General features: G+C 38.6%; 1 protein-coding gene across 1 annotated transcript in view; it reads left to right on the forward strand.

Annotated features, from left to right (window-relative positions):
- The window catches only part of ctsc (cathepsin C), a 29019-nt gene extending 13984 nt beyond the window's left edge, over positions 1 to 15035 (forward strand). Inside the window, exons 4-7 of the mRNA XM_073043364.1 lie at positions 4373 to 4528; positions 9489 to 9607; positions 12824 to 12955; positions 13720 to 15035. Of these exons, the coding sequence (XP_072899465.1) occupies positions 4373 to 4528; positions 9489 to 9607; positions 12824 to 12955; positions 13720 to 14222 (910 nt within the window). The 3' untranslated portion in view covers positions 14223 to 15035. The remainder of the gene's footprint in view (positions 1 to 4372; positions 4529 to 9488; positions 9608 to 12823; positions 12956 to 13719) is intronic.
- Positions 15036 to 18724: the final 3689 nt, after the last annotated feature.

Below are 18724 nucleotides of genomic sequence, written 5' to 3' on the forward strand. Positions count from 1 at the left end.
TGTTTTTATTTATTTCCAGTATCTGCAGATTCACTCGTGTTGCCTTTTAATGTCATTTTCAATCCGTTTTCCATTCCTCTTTTAGGTTTTGTGTTTTTATTTTGACATTTTTCCCACTTGCACTAGTCCATTTGCGTTAATTTCCAGTAGAGGTGGCCCCCACTTTTCGAACGTTCGCTTTATGACAACTCGCTGTTACGAAAGACCTACATTAGTTCCTGTTTTCACTAACCAAAGAGGATTTTCACTTTTACAAAGACAAGACTCCCACTTTGTACGTGTGTTGACTCAGAGAAAGACTACAATGACCGTGAAGCCTTATGCGGGCAGTTTGCACATGCATATACGCATGTACGTGTGTACGCATGTGCGTATGTATGCATGTATATGCTGTTTTTTTCTCTTCTCCAAATCGATTTTGGTTCGCTGTCTTCCCAAGTTTGATAAGTGAAACTACACCGAACATACTATATTTCTACTTTATATAGGATGTATATTTATCATATCATTCCTGCTTTTACTACATGCTAGTGTTATTTTAGGTTTTATGTGTTATTTGGTTTGATTTGGTAGGTTATCTTTTGGGTCTGGGAATGTTCAAAAAATTTTCCCATATAAATTAATGGTAATTGCTTCTTTGCTTTACAACGTTTCGGTTTACAAACGGTTTCATAGGAACGCTCTACCTTCGGATTGCGGGGGAAGCCTGTATTGGTGTTTTGTTGTTTAAGATTGTGGGTACTTACACCCCAGATATCTGTTTGCATCAGCCTCCAAGGTTAAGCTTAACAAAAGATGCTGTTAGATTCCCTGCGCGGGTATTTCTGGGCGGGGGGGGAGAGAAAAACAACTTAAAATTCCCCAGTGTTGCAAAAAATATAACAGGTTCTTGAATTGGTTTTAACTTTTTTTTTAAAAAAAAGATACTACTTCTGGGGTGAAACTGGAGTCATTAATACATGCCAAAAGTTATGCTCCATTTCCATTTCATATTTGATGTCAGCAAGGTAACACAGCAGGATGTAGCAAGTTTCAAGTCCCTAATATGTATTGAATGAAGCATCCTGTAGGTATTGCAAGTAAAGACAGACTTGATCTTCGAACATGTGTAGACCATTACTGTGATTTCATTTTGAGGAAGAAATTCAATTGTGTACTTGGCCAGGTAGCTTGACACATCTAAAAATTGGAGTGTTATTGAAATTTCTTCTCTTTTGAAATTTCTTCTCACCTGCAGGTTGTAATTAGGTTTTCTTTTATTAAAATATCTTTTGAGTGTGATGGGAACAACAGTCGAGAACGAGAGTGTGAAGGCGGCATAGTAACGTAGGTGATTTCATGAAGCTGTGTCATTCATTGAGAATGAATGATGAAAGCTGAGGAGCAGAAAGTTGCGATGAAACGTGAATTGTGGAATATCACTGGGATGAAGAGGAGATGTTGCTGAGGCGTTTTGCTTTCGAGCAGTTTTAAATGAGGGTGGTTATAATTTAATGTAGTTGAAGATAAAATATGTGAATTAAGGTTGTAGTAACTAAAATCTGAGAAATGCTGTTGTATTTAATAATTAATGTTTAATTATTTTAATGATTTTAAAGTAATGAGCCAGGGATTGTAGTGGTAGTGTGATGCTGTTACAGCTTGGGGTAGTTTGGAGTTCAAATCCTGCACCGTACTATAAGGAATCTCTCTGTTCTCCCCGTGGAATGCATAGGTTTTCCCTGGGTGTGCCAGTTTCCTCCCAGAGGGCAAGAACACACCAGAGGGGTTAATTTGTCATTATAAATTGTCCTGTGATCAGCTTGGGGTTAAGTGGGGTTGTGTAGTAGCTGGGGTGGCATGGCTGAAAGGGTCTACACCATCCTGCATTGTTAAATAAATAGCCATATGGAAAAGGCTTCTAAGAATAATAATGAAGTATAGCTTTCCTTAGTATGTTAATGGTAGGATCTTGGCTAAGGTAAAGTGATGTTAAGTAGCTCTCCTTTTCTGGAATTGTGTTGCTTTCTTGCTATATTAGGATTTGGTATACATTGGCATTTGTGGACTGTATTGCTTGCTTCCCAATCAGGGGAAGAATAAATTTCCTTTCTTCAGCATCCAATAATGTATCTACCGTAGATTCCGGACTACAGAGCGCACCTGATTTTAAGCCGCTGGCTCTAATTTTAGAAATAAAATCATTTTTTTAAATGTAAAGGCCGCACCGGATTTTAGGCCGCACCGGATTTTCGGCCGCAGGTGTCCCACGTTGTAATATGAGATATTTACACAGAAAGATATTACACGTGAGGATTTTTTTAACTTTTAATTAAATCCATATGGTAACAAAAACAAATACATATTGCAAATGCTTTTTTTCGAACCGTGCCCGTACGCGGCTACTTTTAAATATACGTTGCGTATACTTCTTTACTGAACAACATTCCAATATCTCCTAACGACTGGTAAAAAATATATATATTGCAGCCTACCAGGAAAAGTTATTGATACCTTTAACTTAAAAGCAGAGTTCGCTCAGATCCAAAGCCGCTCGCGTAATGCGCTCCCCCCTCCTTTCCGTTTCATCGCAAACGGCATTTAAAAGCAGATTTCGCTCGGATCCAAAGCCGCTCGCGTAATGCGCTCCCCCCTCCTTTCCGTTTCATCGCAAACGGCATTTTCCCACAAGACACCGCGAAACCGGGTGTGTCGTCATAGCATCCCGCGATGTAGTACAGAAAACAAATATAGTTTAAACTAAGTAGGGTAGGTAGCACAATGCTTCGAGTGTTTTCCATGTTGATGAGGGTGAGTACAAATGACTGATTTACAATAATTTAATTGTGAAAGTGCGCTTGATTTATCGTACAATTTCATTGGACCTCTGTGAACTACTCATCAATTTTATTGGTCTACTGTTACGAGGCAAAATGTTTACGAGGCGGCATGAAAAAAACCTTGTATTAGCCGCTTCGGATTATTGGCCGCAAAGTTCAAAGCTGTTCAAAATGTGGGAAAAAAGTAGCGGCTTAAAATCCGGAATCTACGGTACTTCAGTCATATTGAAGACCTGACCTTTTATATTTTTATTCATCAGAATATAGCACTACTGCCAAAATGAATATTATTGTAATGAAATAAATTAGTATAATTTATTACTTTATACTTTTTTGTTTCTTTGGCAGTTCATTGTATAAAACATTTATTGGAAAAGCAGTTCTAAAATACTATAATTTTTTTTAAAAATGTTTAGCACTATCTCCTTTTTAAAATTACCAAAACAGCACTTTATACATTTTTTGAACTATGGAAAATTTAAATGTAGAATTCCAAAAAGAAAATGTTCATGTGGAAAGGAAGGAGGGAGGCCTTCCCAAGTCCCAGATAAAGTTGGGCTGGGGATGGATCTACATACAGAAAACCTTTGCATTAAAGCTACTAATGGGAAATGGGAGGGTTATGAGGAACTAGAGTAGGTAATTTCAGACCATAAGACATAGGAGCAGAATTAGGCTATCTGGCCAGTCGAGTCTGCTCCGCCATTCAATAATGGCTAATCCTTTTTTCTGTCGCCTCCTCAACCCCAGTTCCTGGCCTTCATAACCTTTGATGCCATGTCCAGTCAAGAACCTATCAACCTCTGCCATAAATGTACCCAATGACCTGGCCTCCACAGCTACATGTGACAACAAATTCACCATCCTTGCTCTTGTATTCTAGACCTCTGGAAATGAATGCTAACATGGCATTCGCCTTCCTCACCACTGACTCAATCTACATGTTAACGTTCAGGGTGTTCTGCACAAGGACTTCCAAGTCCCTCTACATAGATTCCTGGATTTTCTCCCCATTTAGAAAATAGTCCGCACATCTATTCCTACTACCAAAGTGCATGACCATGCATTTTCCAGCATTGTATTTCATTTGCCACTTTCTTGCCCATTCTCCTAATCTAAGTCCTTCTGCATCCTACCTGTTTCCTCAGCACTACCTGCCCCTCCACCAATCTTTGTATGTATCATCTGCAAGCTTGGCAGCAAAGCCATATATTCAAACATCTAAATTATTTCTATGCAGCATAAAAAGAAGTGATCCCAACACCAACCCCTGTAGAACACCACTAGTAACTGGCAGCCAACCAGAAAAGGATCCTTTTATTCCCTTATTATTTTGAGTAACTTGGTGCTGTTTTTCCTATATAATTGTAAGTGTTTCCCTACAGTATATTACTAATATTTTTGACATTGTTCTTTCTCTTTACATCCCCCAGTCTAGGTAAAGGATTTTGCTCTGAAATGTTTGTGCAAATTAAATATTCATTATCCTTTACAAGTTTTGAATTGTTTTAATTGCTCCCTCTGTTTCTATCCCCCACCTCTATCCTCAATAGCCTGTCACAGAGACCATACAAGTCTAATGTGGATTTTGTGAAAGCAATAAACACAGTTCAAAAATCTTGGACTGCAGTGGTTTATGAAGAATATGAAAAATTCACAATCCTTGACTTAAATAAACGTGCTGGCGGTCTTGGATCACGGGTCCCCAGGTAAGTGTTGGTACTGTTACATAAAATGTAGCCATTTCTCAGATAGAGCAATGTAAATGTCTGAAAGAATGTGAACATTGCTTGTAAGATTGTATTGAATTTGCAAAATTCTATGCCTCTGACTTTGTTCCCTGAATGTGCATTGTAGCTGTGTTTCACCACTACATGATCCAGGAAAACTTCAAACAAAGCATTAGTTCCACTTGTGCTGATGTACTTCTGCAGTCAGTATCTACAATGCTCACCGTCTTCAGTTTTGCATCGCCCAATCCCGTATAGATGACCCCTGTGTTATGGCAATTTGGGTAACAGAAATTGGCGCTTAAAAAAATTTTCAGATCACTACCAAAATATCTGATGTATGGAATAAAATTTTATTCATGATATTTTTGAGAGGTTTAAAAATAAGTTAACATTTTTACTACTCTCGTTACTTGACATGCTTGGGTAATGAGGTTTTGTGATACAAGACCATAAGGTATAGAAGCAGAAGTAGGCCATTCGGTCCATCAAGTCTGCTCTGCCATTCAATCATGGGCTGACCTAATTCTTCCAGTCATTCCCACTCCCCTGCTTTCACCTCATACCCTTTGATGCCCTGGCTAATCAAGAAACTCTCTATCTCTGCTTTAATTACACCCAGTGACTGGGCCTCCACAGCCGCTCATGGCAACAAATTTCAGAATTACCACCCTGTAAAGTAATTTCTCTGCATCTCAGTTCTAAAAGGACGTCCTTCAATCCTGAAATCATGCCCTCTTGCCCTAGAATCCCCTACCATGGGAAATAACTTAGCCATATCTAATCTGTTCAGGCCTTTTAACATTCGGAATGTTTCTATGAGATCCCCCTCATTCTCCTGAACTCCAGGGAATACAGCCCAAGAGCTACCAGGCGTTCCTCATATGGTAACCCTTTCATTCCAGGAATCATTCTTGTGAATCTTCTCTGAGCCCTCTCCAATGTCAGTATATTCTTTCTAAAATAAGGAGCCCAAAACTGCAGACAATACTCCAAATGTGGTCTCACAAGTGCCTTATAGAGCGTCAACATCACATCCCTGCTCTTGTATTCTAAACCTCTAGAAATCAATGCCAACAGTGCATTCGCTTTCTTCACAATTGACTCACCCTGGAGGTTAACCTTCAGGGTATCCTGCACAAGGACTCCCAAGTCCCTTTGCATCTATGCATTTTGAGTTCTCTCCCCATGTAAATAATAGTCTGCCCATTTATTTCTTCTGCCAGAGTGCATAACCATACACTTTCCCACATTGTATTTCATTTGCCACTTCTTTACCCATTCCTCTAAACTATCTAAGTCTATCTGCAGGCTCTCTGTTTCCTCAACACTACCCGCTCCTCCACCTATCATTGTCTCATCGGCAAATTTGACCACAAATCCATTAATTCCATAGCCCAAATCATTGATATACATCGTAAAAAGCAGCGGTCCCAACACCGACCCCTGTGGAACTCCACTAGTAACTAGCAACCAGCCAGAATAGGATCCCTTTATTCCCGCTCCCTGTTTCCTGTCGATCAGCCAATGCTCCACCCAAGCTAGTAACTTCCCTGTAATTTCATGGGCTCTTATCTTGCTAAGCAGCCTCATGTGCGGCATCTTGTCAAAGGCCTTCTGAAAATCCAAGTACATCATGTCTACTGCATCTCCTTTCTCTATCCTGCTTGTAATTTCCTCAGGCAGGTTTGTCAGGCAGAATTTTCCTTTCAGGAAACCATGCTGGCTTTGGCCTATCTTGTCATGTGTCTCCAGGTACTCTGTAATCTCATCCCTAACAAGTAATTCCACTAACTTCTCAACCACTGGTATCAGGCTAACAGGTCTATAGCTTCCTTTCTGCTGCCTCCCACCCTTCTTAAATAGCGGAGTAACATTTGCAATTTTGCAGTCATCCGGTACAATGCCAGAATCTATTGATTCTTGAAAGATCATCATTAATGCCTCTGCAATCTCTCCAGCTACTTCCTTTCGGACCCAAGGATGCATTCTATCAGGTCCAGGAGATTTATCCACCCTCAGATCATTAAGCTTCCTGAGCACCTTCTCAGTCGTAATTTTCACTGCACAAATTTCACTTCCCTGACACTCTTGAACGTCCGGTATACTGCAGATGTCTTCCATTGTGAAGACTGATGCAAAATAAGCATTCAGTTCCTCTGCCATTTCTGCATCTCTCATTACAATATCCCCAGCGTCATTTTGTATTGGTCCTATATCTACCCTTGACTCTCTTTTACGTTTATATACTTAAAAAAAAAAAGCATTTAGTATCTTCTTTGATATTAGTCGCCAGCTTCCTTTCATAATTCACCTTTTCCTTCCGAATGACCACCTTAGTTTCCTTATGCAAGTTTTTAAAAGCTCCCCAATCCTCTATCTTCCCATTAGCTCTGGCTTCCCTGTATGCCCTCTCTTTTACTTTAGCTCTGACTTCACTTGTCAGCCATAGTAATGTCCTTCTTCCCTTTGAAAATTTCTTCTTATTTGGAATATATCCATTTTGCACTTGCTCATTTTTCACAGGAACTCCAGCCATTGCTGCTCTGTTGTCCTTCCTGCAAATGTTCCTTTCCAGTCAACTTCGGCCAGTTCCCCTCTCATGCCATTGTAATTCCGTTTATTCCACTGAAAAACTGACACATCGGATTTTATTTTTTCCCTCTCAAATTTCAATGTGAACTGTATCATATTGTGATAACTGTTCCCTAAGAGTTTCTTAACCTTAAGCTCTCTTATCGCCTCTGGATCATTGCATAACCCCCAAACCAGCACAGCCTATTTCCCCCAGTGAGCTCGACAACAAGATGGTCTAAAAAGCTATCCCTTAGACATTTTACAAATTCTCTCTCGAGGTCCAGTGCTGACCTGGTTTTCCCAATCCATGTTAGAATCCCCAACGATGAACGATTATCATGACATTACCTTTCTGACATGCCTTTTCTATCTCCTGCTGTAATTTGTAATCCACATCCCAGCTGCTGTTTGGAGGCAATGGTTTAATGTTATTTTTTATACACAGAACCACACCACCCCCTCTGCCTACTAACCTATCTTTCCGATGTACCGTTGGACGCTCAGCTTCCAATGGCAGCCATCCTTTAGCCCAGATTCAGAGATGGCCACAACGTCATATCTGCCAATCTGAAGCTGAATTTCAAGATCATCCATTTTACTCCTTTTGTTGCATGCATTCAAATACAGCACTCTCAGTCCAGTATTTGTTGCTTTCTGATTTAACTGCACCACGCCTCTGTTGCCCTGTAACTCATGGCACTGGCTTTGATTAAGCCTCATCTCTGCCTGTTCTTTCTATAATCTCTGTTGCATGCTATCCTTGATTTATTTGTTTTCCCCTTCCTCAGCCCTATGAAACATTTCATAGAAACACAACCCACTTGGCCTCTGAAATAGAGGGATCACCTATACTGGATTAAGGTCTCCATCTCCTCTCCTTGTCTCTGCAATTCAAAGCTTTATAGGTTTATAAATCTGATTCCTAGAATTGGCAGATATGAATTGTTCTTTGCCATTTAGAAGAACAAGAGGTGATCCTATTGAAAGATTAAAAGCACTGTGTAGATGCAGTGCCAATGTTTCCACTGGCTGAGATGCCTAGAATAAAGAGTTGGTCTCAAATCAAGGATTTACTATTCAAAACAGAATTGAGAAGAATTTTTTCTGTGTAGTGAGTACTTAATCTGTAACTGAGTGGGCTGTGGAGTTCAGTTATTGAACATGTTCAAGATGGGGGTTAGTAGATATTTGATGTTAAGAGAAAAGAGGGAATTGTGGTAAAAGCTTGACTGTGACCCTGTTGAATGGTGGAATAGGTATGAATGTTTAAGTAGCTTGCTGCAGTTTCTGTATCTTGTGTTCTTATATCCTTTAATCAGAATGTGCAAAGTTAACCACGGTGCAAGGTTGAGGAACATTGCCACTGTTTGAGCTCATTCAAAATCCAAAGGTGCAAAAGAACTTGAGAGTCCTTGTGCAGGATTCCTTAAAAGTTGAGTTCCTCAACCTGCAGGTTGAGTCCTTGGTAAAGAAGGCGAATGCAATATTAACATTTGTTTTAAGAGGGCTAGAATAGAAGAGCAAGAATGTGATGCTGAGATTTTATAAGGCATTGGTCAGACCGCTCTTCGAGTAGTTTTGGGCCCCTTATCTAAGAAAAGACTTGTTGGTGTTGAAGCGGGTCCATAGGTGGCTCATGAGAATGATTCTGGGAATTAAAGGGTTAACATAGGATCATTTGATAGCCCTTGGCTGGTACTTGCTGGAGTTTAGAGGAATGAGGGGGATCTCCTTGAAACCTGTTGAATATTGAAAGCCTAGACAGAATGGATGCGGAGAGGTACAGTATGTCTCCTATACCATGTGAATCTAGGACCAGAGGGCACACCCACGGAATAGAGGGACGTCCATATAAAAAAGAGATGAGAAGAAGCTTCTTTAGCCAGAGGATGGTGAATCTGGAATTCATTTTCATGGACAGCTGTGGATGCCAAGTCATTGAGTATATTTAAAGCAGAAGTTGATAGGTTCTTGATTTGTCAGGATGTCAAAGTGTAACCTGTAATGGGAGAAGGCAGGAGAATAGGGTTGAGAGGAATAATAAACCAGCCATGATAGAGTAGACACAATGAGCTGAGTGGTCTAATTCTGCTCCTATGTCTTGTGCTCTAAAATTTGTTTTTTAAAATATAATTTGAAATTACTAACTTGGTCAGTACTTAACTCTTCTTTCTGCAATGGTTGCTTAAAAAGCCTGTATTTTGTAACACAAAACAAATTCAGTGAAGAAATCTTGGAAGTAAGGAAATCGAAACCACTTTCATCTTGTGTTCAAAATAATTCTGCATTTAAAAATAGAGAATAAGGATGCTTGATTTTGCAAGCTGATACTTTTCCATAGTGATTAGTTGCTCTTTGATAGACGTCCAAAGCCTGCGCCTGTGTCGGAAGAAGTACTGAAGCTTGCAAGTTCTTTGCCAGAATCATGGGACTGGAGAGATGTAGACGGAGTCAATTATGTTACTCCAGTTCGAAACCAAGGTAAGTCTGATTGTGTTTAGAAGTTTAAAAGTTAAAAGTAGGAATTGTGTATGCTGTTGCTACATTTATGCAGTGAAATGATAGGTAGCAGAAGTGAAAGGAGGAGAGAAAGTATTTTTGGCACCCTTAGTAAGCTTACTAAAATATTTTACTGAGGTTATTTAGGACCCTGATGAACTACACCTGGAGTTCTATGAATAGATCTCTCCTTTCAACCCAATAGTTTCTAAAGAGGGGGCATATCAAATAAACCATTGATCCTTGGTGAGGGAGATTATCTGTTGATTATTAAGCAGAACCTACCAAAACTCATTCAGAAGAATAAAAGATGATCTCAGTAAAACACACAAAATTCTTATGACATGGGGACAGAGCATGATGTTTCACTGGTTGGGATGGCCATTTAGGAGTAACATGAGAATAAGTCTCTTTACCTGAACTTTAGATAGTCTCTGGAGTTCTTGGCCAAGGAGCTGTGGAGGCTCAATCGCTGAGTATGAGACTGAAAGATTTTTGGATACTAAGAAAATCGAGGGATGCCAGAAAGTGGCAATGATCCAGTTCCTACTGTGAATTACTTGCATCACAGAATTGCCTACAGTTTAGTAGAGTTGTCAGCAGCCAGTCTATTTGAAATCTGCAAAGATGATTGATGCAGGAAGTGTTATATTCTCATTCGGGGGGGGGGGGGGGGGGGGGAACAACAGATTTATTATAGGGAGTGAGTAATGGATTATTAAACTACGATATTTGATGGTTACATCCTTTGTTTATTTTTGTATCACAAAGCCAGCTGTGGCATTATCCACCTTTTATAATTTCATATAGCTTTATCAGGTTGCCTTCACTTCAAGGAGAAAACACCCAGCCTATCCAGTCTGTCCAAACTAAAATCATCCAATCCAACATCCTGGTGAATCTCCTCTGCACCTTCACTCTCTCTCATGTTAGACAGATTACTGGCTGGCATAAATGTCACTGGACATGCCGAAGTTTTTTGTCTTCCTGCTGGCAAAGACTGCCTCATTATTTGAGGAGCTATGAGTAGAATTAAACCGTATAAATCATCAGCTGTGGAACTAATTGCAGGATTTTTACTGATTTTTTTTTTTTGCTGTGGCAATGTCTAGAGCTACATTATAATTTGGACATTTTTAAAAAATATTTTGCTTGCTAAGGTTTTAATTTTATTGATTCACATTTAATCATTTGAACCAATAGCATAATTTGTATATATAAACTGGGAAGTTTTTTGAATTCTTTTAAATGTAATTGAATAGTGATCATGGATGAGATTGGCATAAGCAATTTGATTATTTAAAAGTAATGAGCTACATTCAATTTTGTATTCTGAAATTTAAATATTGAAACAATTAACTTTAATAAAACCACATGTTTTGGGTTATTTTTCATATTTTTATATTTGTGTTCGACTGCCATCATTTCTGACTCTGAATTTACATGCTACCAGCTTTCAGTCTCCACTTACAATGCCATGTTTAATTAAAAGGTTACAGTACATTGTATTTACATTTTACTTTTTTGGGTTTCATATAAAGTATGAAAACAATCAGCATCGTAGACTTGTTCTGGTGTTAGATTTTCCTGATCAACACACTTTGAATATTTAATGCCTTGCCTTTTCATAAATTTCTGCAACCAGCCCTCTGAATGTTTACAATTACCTTCACTCTGTTCATCGATCTTTGCTTGTTTCATGATCAGCATGTGTTCGTGCCGATGCTAACGATACACGATCGAGATCTTCCATTTTTGCTTTATGAAAAATAGAAAAAAATATAAACTTCTGTTCATTACATACGTCAGGTCACTTCTCAGAATTGTCTGGTGTGCAGAGACCTGCACGTTGCCTGGAACTTTCTCAGCCTCTTTGGAATTTTCTGTTTTTGGTGTCACGTCAGCATTCAAAAAATTTGGGTTTTGGAGGTTTACAGATTTTTGATTTTTTTTGGGATAAGGAGTATTCAACCCTTATTTGCAGAACATCCATTAGCATCCTTGGAATAATTATAGATGTTAGAAGATAAAGAATTTTTTATTCAATAAGGAGCCCAAGGAATTATTGATTTTGGATTTTGTAGTTTAAATTATAATCAACTTCATACTCTGAAAACAAAAGCAGTTTGGGAGCTATGTACATATGTACATTAATGCAAAGTGCTAATTCTGTTGCAGAAATCCAGCAAGCCATCAAAATGTATTTCTTGCAACCTTGCTCACCAAGAGTGAGCTGAAATCATTTGAACTGTGTGCATTTGGAGTATTTGTAATATTTCTTGGGAAATACTACACACAAGTTATGAGGCCCTAGCGAGGAATTAAAATGACATCCTGTACCATTCTTATTAGTTAGTAAACTCTAACCAGAAAATAAACTTTGTCTTCCCTGTAGTGAAGAAGTGCCTTTAGTCTCATTTCTGCTTTAATTACCTGTGCATTTTTTGGGGGGAAATTTATTTAACTTGCTATCCAATTTCCCTATATGAATACTTTGGCTACTGTGTGGTTTGATGCCTTTGCAATTGCTGAACATCAGGGGACTTGCTAAATTGGATTTGTTTTGTTTTTCCACACCATTTTCTATAAACTCTAAAAATTCCAAGCATTCAGCAGTTTCTGAAATACTCAAACCACCCCATCTGGCGCCAACAATCATTCCACAGTCAAAGTCACTTCGATTGAATTCTTCCCCATTCTAATATTTGGTATGAACAACAACTGAGCCTCTTGACCACGTCTGTTTTTATGCATTGAGATGCTGCCACAAGTTTGTCTGATTTGCATAAGTGAGCAGATGTGCAATTGTTCTTAATAAAGTGGTCACTGAGTGTATAGCTGGATTATGTCTTTGTCAAATTATCTAAGTTGGACTACTGCTGCATGCTACATTCATGCCAACAGCTTTTCACAAAACCACATTTAATTAGGTTGTCTGCAGCTCTTCCAGCTGCTGTCATGTTTGATAGAGGGGACTTCCCTTTCTTTGAAAAGCAGCTGCCAGGGTAAAGGCTAGGAAGAAATGTGTACATTTTCCTGCTGCAGTATAATAGTTTAAAATAATGATTCCATGTTTGGGAAATAGGAAGTATTCATTTTTGGTTAATTTTAATATTGCACTCTAATGTTTGAATAAAGATTAATGGTTTTGATTTTATTCACTGTCCTGCTTGACCTTGCCTCTTTCCTCTACTCAAGGCACATGTGGGAGTTGTTATTCATTTTCTTCCATGGGGATGCTGGAAGCTCGCATTCGTATTTTGACAAACAACACACAGACACCAATCTTAAGCACTCAGCAGATAATATCCTGCAGTAATTATTCACAAGGTATTTGACTTGAACCAGTCATGTTTAATTTATTACTTTTTACGATCATGTTTTTAGATTGTGACTTTGCAAAACATTTTCAAGTAGATGTTCTTGTGCTGCAAAGCATGAATTAAAATATTTTATCAGGAATGTTATCTTCAAGTATTGAAACTCGACCCATTGTGTCAGTTTATTGTGTTGTACTTCACGGTCAAATTGATTGTTTTAATCAAAGTGCGAGTACATGATAATTGTTTGGTATAGTTGCTTTTTGTAGATCTCATTGTGAATACAGATAATAACTCCTGTGTTACTGTGGGATGGCATGAAAGGTTACAGTATTCATTAGTCATCCAACATTTTAAGAGTCGAATTAAAATGGAAAGTGCTGGAAATGCATAGTAGGCCTGGTGTAGAGAGGGAAACATTTAATATATTAGGTCAGTGACCTTTCACTTTAGAATTTTAAAGTGGACTTCCTGAATGATGTACATGGGTGGGTGTAGAACACTCCACCTGCAGGCAAATTGAACATCTCTAATATAATGGGAAAATATATCCACAGTGGCGTTACTCAAATGAGATGTGCACTTAAGACAAACTTCATAACTTGCAATGTAATTAGTATCTAATTTAGCTGAATTTAGTTCAATAGTTTTGTTTCGTTAGCAGGCTAACAGTTAAATTTTGTTTATTTTGTACCTTGGCTGTAGGATGGGAAAGTGGGTGTCACAGCTGCTGTCTTTAATGATCTTTAACTTGTGCTTTTTAATCTCATCTAGGATGTGCAGGAGGATTTCCATACTTGATTGCTGGGAAGTATGCCCAAGATTTTGGTTTGGTTGAAGAAGATTGCTTTCCTTACATCGGAAGAGATAGTCCTTGCACCATGAAGAGATCTTGCTACCATTATTACACTTCTCAGTATTATTATGTGGGAGGATTTTATGGTGCTTGTAATGAAGCAGTAATGAAACTTGAGCTGGTTAAAAATGGTCCTGTATCTGTTGCTTTTGAAGTTCATATTGACTTTCTTCATTATCATGGAGGAATCTATCACCATAGTGGATTATATGATCCATTCAATCCTTTCGAGCTGACTAATCATGCAGTGCTGCTAGTAGGCTATGGCACAGACTCCCAAACAAAGGAGAACTATTGGATTGTTAAGAACAGCTGGGGTGCAAACTGGGGAGAAGATGGTTACTTCCGAATCCTTCGTGGCACTGATGAATGTGCAATTGAAAGCATTGCTATAGCTGCTACCCCAATTCCTAAACTTTAGAGAGGTAATCTTGTATGTTTGCTGAAAGTCAAACTGGAGAACCATCTGGATTTTGATGTGTTTTTCTCAAATATCATCTTTGAAAAGGTTTTGCCTTTTGAAAAGATATTTATGTTGCTACCCCGCCTTCATTTGGTGTTTAATGTTATTGCTTAAAGCTGCTGGGCAATGACTTGGCTTTATGAAATTCAAAAACATTTATAATGAATGGTCTGATTTCCAAATGATTTTTGCACTTGTTACTTAATATCATACAGCACTAAAGAATGTTTATTGACTTTCAAATTTAGTTTATTTTTAATTGCAAAATGTTTTTGCATAATCTGAATTTAGACAAACTTGTATTAAACCACAGATAAGATATTATAGTATGTTTTTAAAAATTCAAAATAATTGACATGCATTCCTTAAGCAAATATGAAAACAGTTAATTGTGGAACAAACTCTGATCTGCACAGATACAAAATTATTGCCTTAAATCACTGATTAAAATATTAGTGTCCTCATTGGCTCTTGACAGACAGGATTTACTATGATCATATTTGTAATGCAAGTTGGACAATGCCACTTTTTAAAAGGGATCATACAGTTTTACATCAATTTTAAAATATTTTAGGCTTGCATGCCTTTTACATGTTGTGGCAGTGAGGTGTTTTCTATCAAGGTTGCTGGGCAAACGTCTGAATGTTTGTGTAGAGATTTGATATTCCCTATATCTATAAATGGGTATTTTGCATTTGGTTTGTCAATTACCTAACTTTTTGTCAATATTTTTAAATGATATATCTATTCCAATAAAAATGATAAAGCGTTTATTGAGATGCTTTCTGACCTTTGGATAATTAAAGTGATTGCACTTTGTTCTTTTACCAACTGGTGGGATTTGAACAGAGAATTTTTTCATATCGACCAGGAAAGAAACAAATGCTGAATAATGGCCAACAGTCATTTAGAGGATTGTGTACGACTGGTAGGTTCATAGCATCTTACAAAAGTCAAGTGTTGAGACTAATAGATTTGGACTAAGACTATGATTTTGTTTAACAAATTGCTGTGCTGGTTAGCAAACAAATAGCATTAATATCTTAAAGCAAGGACTCTAGCAACTCTATAATGAAATAAAAATAAGTAAAGTGCTCAGTTACTCTTATAATGCCTGTTGTTGCAATGAGGGAATGGGTGGTATTGGGGCAGTGGTTTTGTCTAGTTTTCTGAAAAAGCTTGTCAAGACATGCATATGTACTTTGGATAATGGGTAAAGCAAAACTCAATAGCTTGCCATCTTTGCAAGCCAGATCCACGAGTTTCCTTTCGTGTATTATCTAATTGTTTTAATTTATCAAAAGACTTTATGCTTAACATAATTGTCATCATCATTAGAATTCTCACAACTGATTGTTCTCACTTTTGAAAATTCTCAATTTTTTTAGATCTCATTTATCCATTTGTAAATTCAAATTAATTTCAGGAGGAGCTACCAAAATACTGTGGAGAACCAGCAGATGTCAGCGCATTTATTTGCCACAGTTTAAGGCTGCAGTAAAATTGCAGTGTGAATCATTCACAATTCTTTCAACGTTTTTGGAAGCTTTCTCGTGAATGTACTGATACGATTGTGGTGGTGACATACAACAGCTAATTACAGAAATAAGACTATAAGGCATAGGAACAGAATTGGGTTGTTTTCTCCATTCAGTCCCGCTCCACCATTCCATCATGGTTGCTGTAATATCCCTCCCAATTCTCAGTAATTTTTGACACCCTTACTAATCAAGAACTTATCAATCTCCGCTTTAAATATACCCAGTGATTCAGCCTCCACAGCAATGATTTTCATAGATTCTTAGTCCTCTGGCTAAAGAAATCGCTGCCCATCTACGTTCCAAAGGTATGTCCTATTCTGCGGCTGTGCCCTCTGGTCTTAGACTTCCTCTGTACATCCGCTCTATCTAGGCCTTTCAATATTAAATATGTTTCAAAGAAATCCCCCCTCATTCTTTCAGTTGCCAGTGAGTACAAGCCCAGGGCCATCAAGCTATTCTCGAACATTAACCCTTTCGTTCCTTGGGTCATTTTCCTGAACCTCCTGAAATCCAATACCAACACATCCTCCTTTAAGATAAGGGGCCCAAAATTCTTCGCAATAATCCAAGTGCAGTCTGACCAATGCCTTGTAAAGCCTTGGCATTATAGCTTTGCTTGCATATTCTAGTTCTTCAAAATAAATACTAACATTGCATTTGCCTTTCTTAAAATGTTGTATTAATGTCCGTTAATGGTCACAAGGAAACATGGAGATTTAGTTTGCACATACATTGCTAAAATGATTGCACTTCATCCTCAGTCGATTTTGATTCCAATGCTTTCCTCTTAATCCGTTCCTTTTTTTTTGCTTGCCTTCTCCCTCCCCATCCTCCACACCACCCATGACTGCTGTTCAAGTGTTGCTGCATTTTCTCTTTAACTTCTAGATATTCTTTAGTATTAAACCCTAGTCTTCCATGTGCCGAAGCTATGGAGTTGTTCTCAAATCACAAGCAAGAAAATCTCCAGATACTGGAAATCGGAGTAACACACAAAATGTTGGAGGAACTCAGCAGGGTGGGTGGCATCTATTGGTGGGGGGTTGTAGAAGTAAAGTTGATGTTTCATGCCGAAACCCTTTAGTAGGACTGGAGGGAAAAAAGCTGAGGATTAGGTTTAAAAGATAGAGGGGAGAGAGAAAAACCAGGTGATAGGTGAAACCCGAAGGGGGAAGGATGAAGTAAAGAGCTGGGAAGTTGGTGAAAAAGACAAGGCCATGGAAAAAGGGAGGGAGGTGATGGGTTAACAAAGGGACGGGAAATGGTGAAGTGGGGCTTTTCCTGTCGCTATCTAGCTTCTCAACAAAACTCACATGGTTAATACCCTAACTGTCACTACACAACATCCATTAAATGGTCTTTCCTACTCTCCTTGTTCTGTTGATAGTTATTGAGCCTGTTCATATGTTCACATTTAAGTTTGATTATTGATGTCTGTGCATGCGACTATTTTGCTAATTATTGATTGCTCGTGGTTGTTTGTACAATTATCTGGTAAGTTGTTGTCTGTTTATGGTATTGTTTTTGTCTGTTAATGGCATTGTCCTGTGTTTTATGCTTGGCATGGAACCACCAGCAATTCCGGTACAGTATGTTTCACATACTGGCAATAAAGAGATTCTGATGATTAGAGAACATAGAATTTAGAGCAATTCTGTTAGAGGAAGGGAAGGGAGGGCAATTGGGGGGATTTATTCAGTGAGGCTCTGCAAACATTACCCTTTGACAAAACCTCTCTTTCAGTCTGTATAAAAGGTTTCAACCAGAAACATCAGCTGCCCATTTCCCTATTATAGATGCTGGCTGACATGCTGAGACCTCCAGTGCTTTTGCGTGTTGCTCCAGATTCCAGCATCTGCAGTCTCTTGGTCTCCATTCTTTAGGAGACCCTGTATAAGTAAGCAGGTCCAAAGAAATATCCAAATTGGGTATGGTTCCCAACCATGTGCCAATAATGTGGCAGGGGGATGGGAACAAGTGCAGAGAGACAAAGGGGTGTAAAATGAGGGTAGAAGCAAAAAGTAGTAAGGTGAAAAGTAAAAGTGGCAGGCAGGCAAATCCAGGGCAAAAAGCAAAAGGAGCCACTTTTCAACATAATTGTATAAGGGCTAAGAGTGTTGTAAAAACAAGCCTGAAGGCTTTGTGTGTCAACGTGAGGAGCATTCGTAACAAGGTGGATGAATTGAATGTGCAGATAGTTATTAATGAATATGATATAGTTGGGATCACAGAGACATGGCTCCAGGGTGACCAAGGATGGGAGCTCAACATCCAGGGATATTCAATATTCAGGAGGGATAGACAGGAAAGAAAAGGAGGTGGGGTAGCATTGCTGGTTAGAGAGGAGATTAATGCAATAGAAAGGAAGGACATTAGCCTGGAGGATGTGGAATCGATATGGGTAGAGCTGCACAACACTAAGGGGCAGAAAACGCTGGTGGGAGTTGTGTACATGCCACCTAACAGTAGTAGTGAGGTTGGGGATGGCATTAAACAGGAAATTAGAAATGTGTGCAATAAAGGAACAGTAGTTATAATGGGTGACTTCAATCTACATATAGATTGGGTGAACCAAATTGGTAAGGGTGCTGAGGAAGAGGATTTCTTGGAATGTATGCGGGATGGTTTTCTGAACCAACATGTCGAGGAACCAACTAGAGAGCAGGCCATTCTAGATTGGGTATTGAGCAATGAGGAAGGGTTAGTTAGCGATCTTGTCGTGCAAGGCCCCTTGGGTAATAGTGACCATAATGTGGTGGAATTCTTCATTAAGATGGAGAGTGGCATAGTTAATTCAGAAAGGTTCTGAACTTAAAGAAGGGTAACTTTGAAGGTATGAGACATGAACTAGCTAAGATAGACTGGCAAATGCTACTTGAAGGGTTGACGGTGGATATGCAATGGCAAGCATTTAAAGAT

The sequence above is a fragment of the Hemitrygon akajei genome, chromosome 4 (assembly GCF_048418815.1).
Source record: "Hemitrygon akajei chromosome 4, sHemAka1.3, whole genome shotgun sequence".
Taxonomy (NCBI): Eukaryota; Metazoa; Chordata; class Chondrichthyes; order Myliobatiformes; family Dasyatidae; genus Hemitrygon; species Hemitrygon akajei.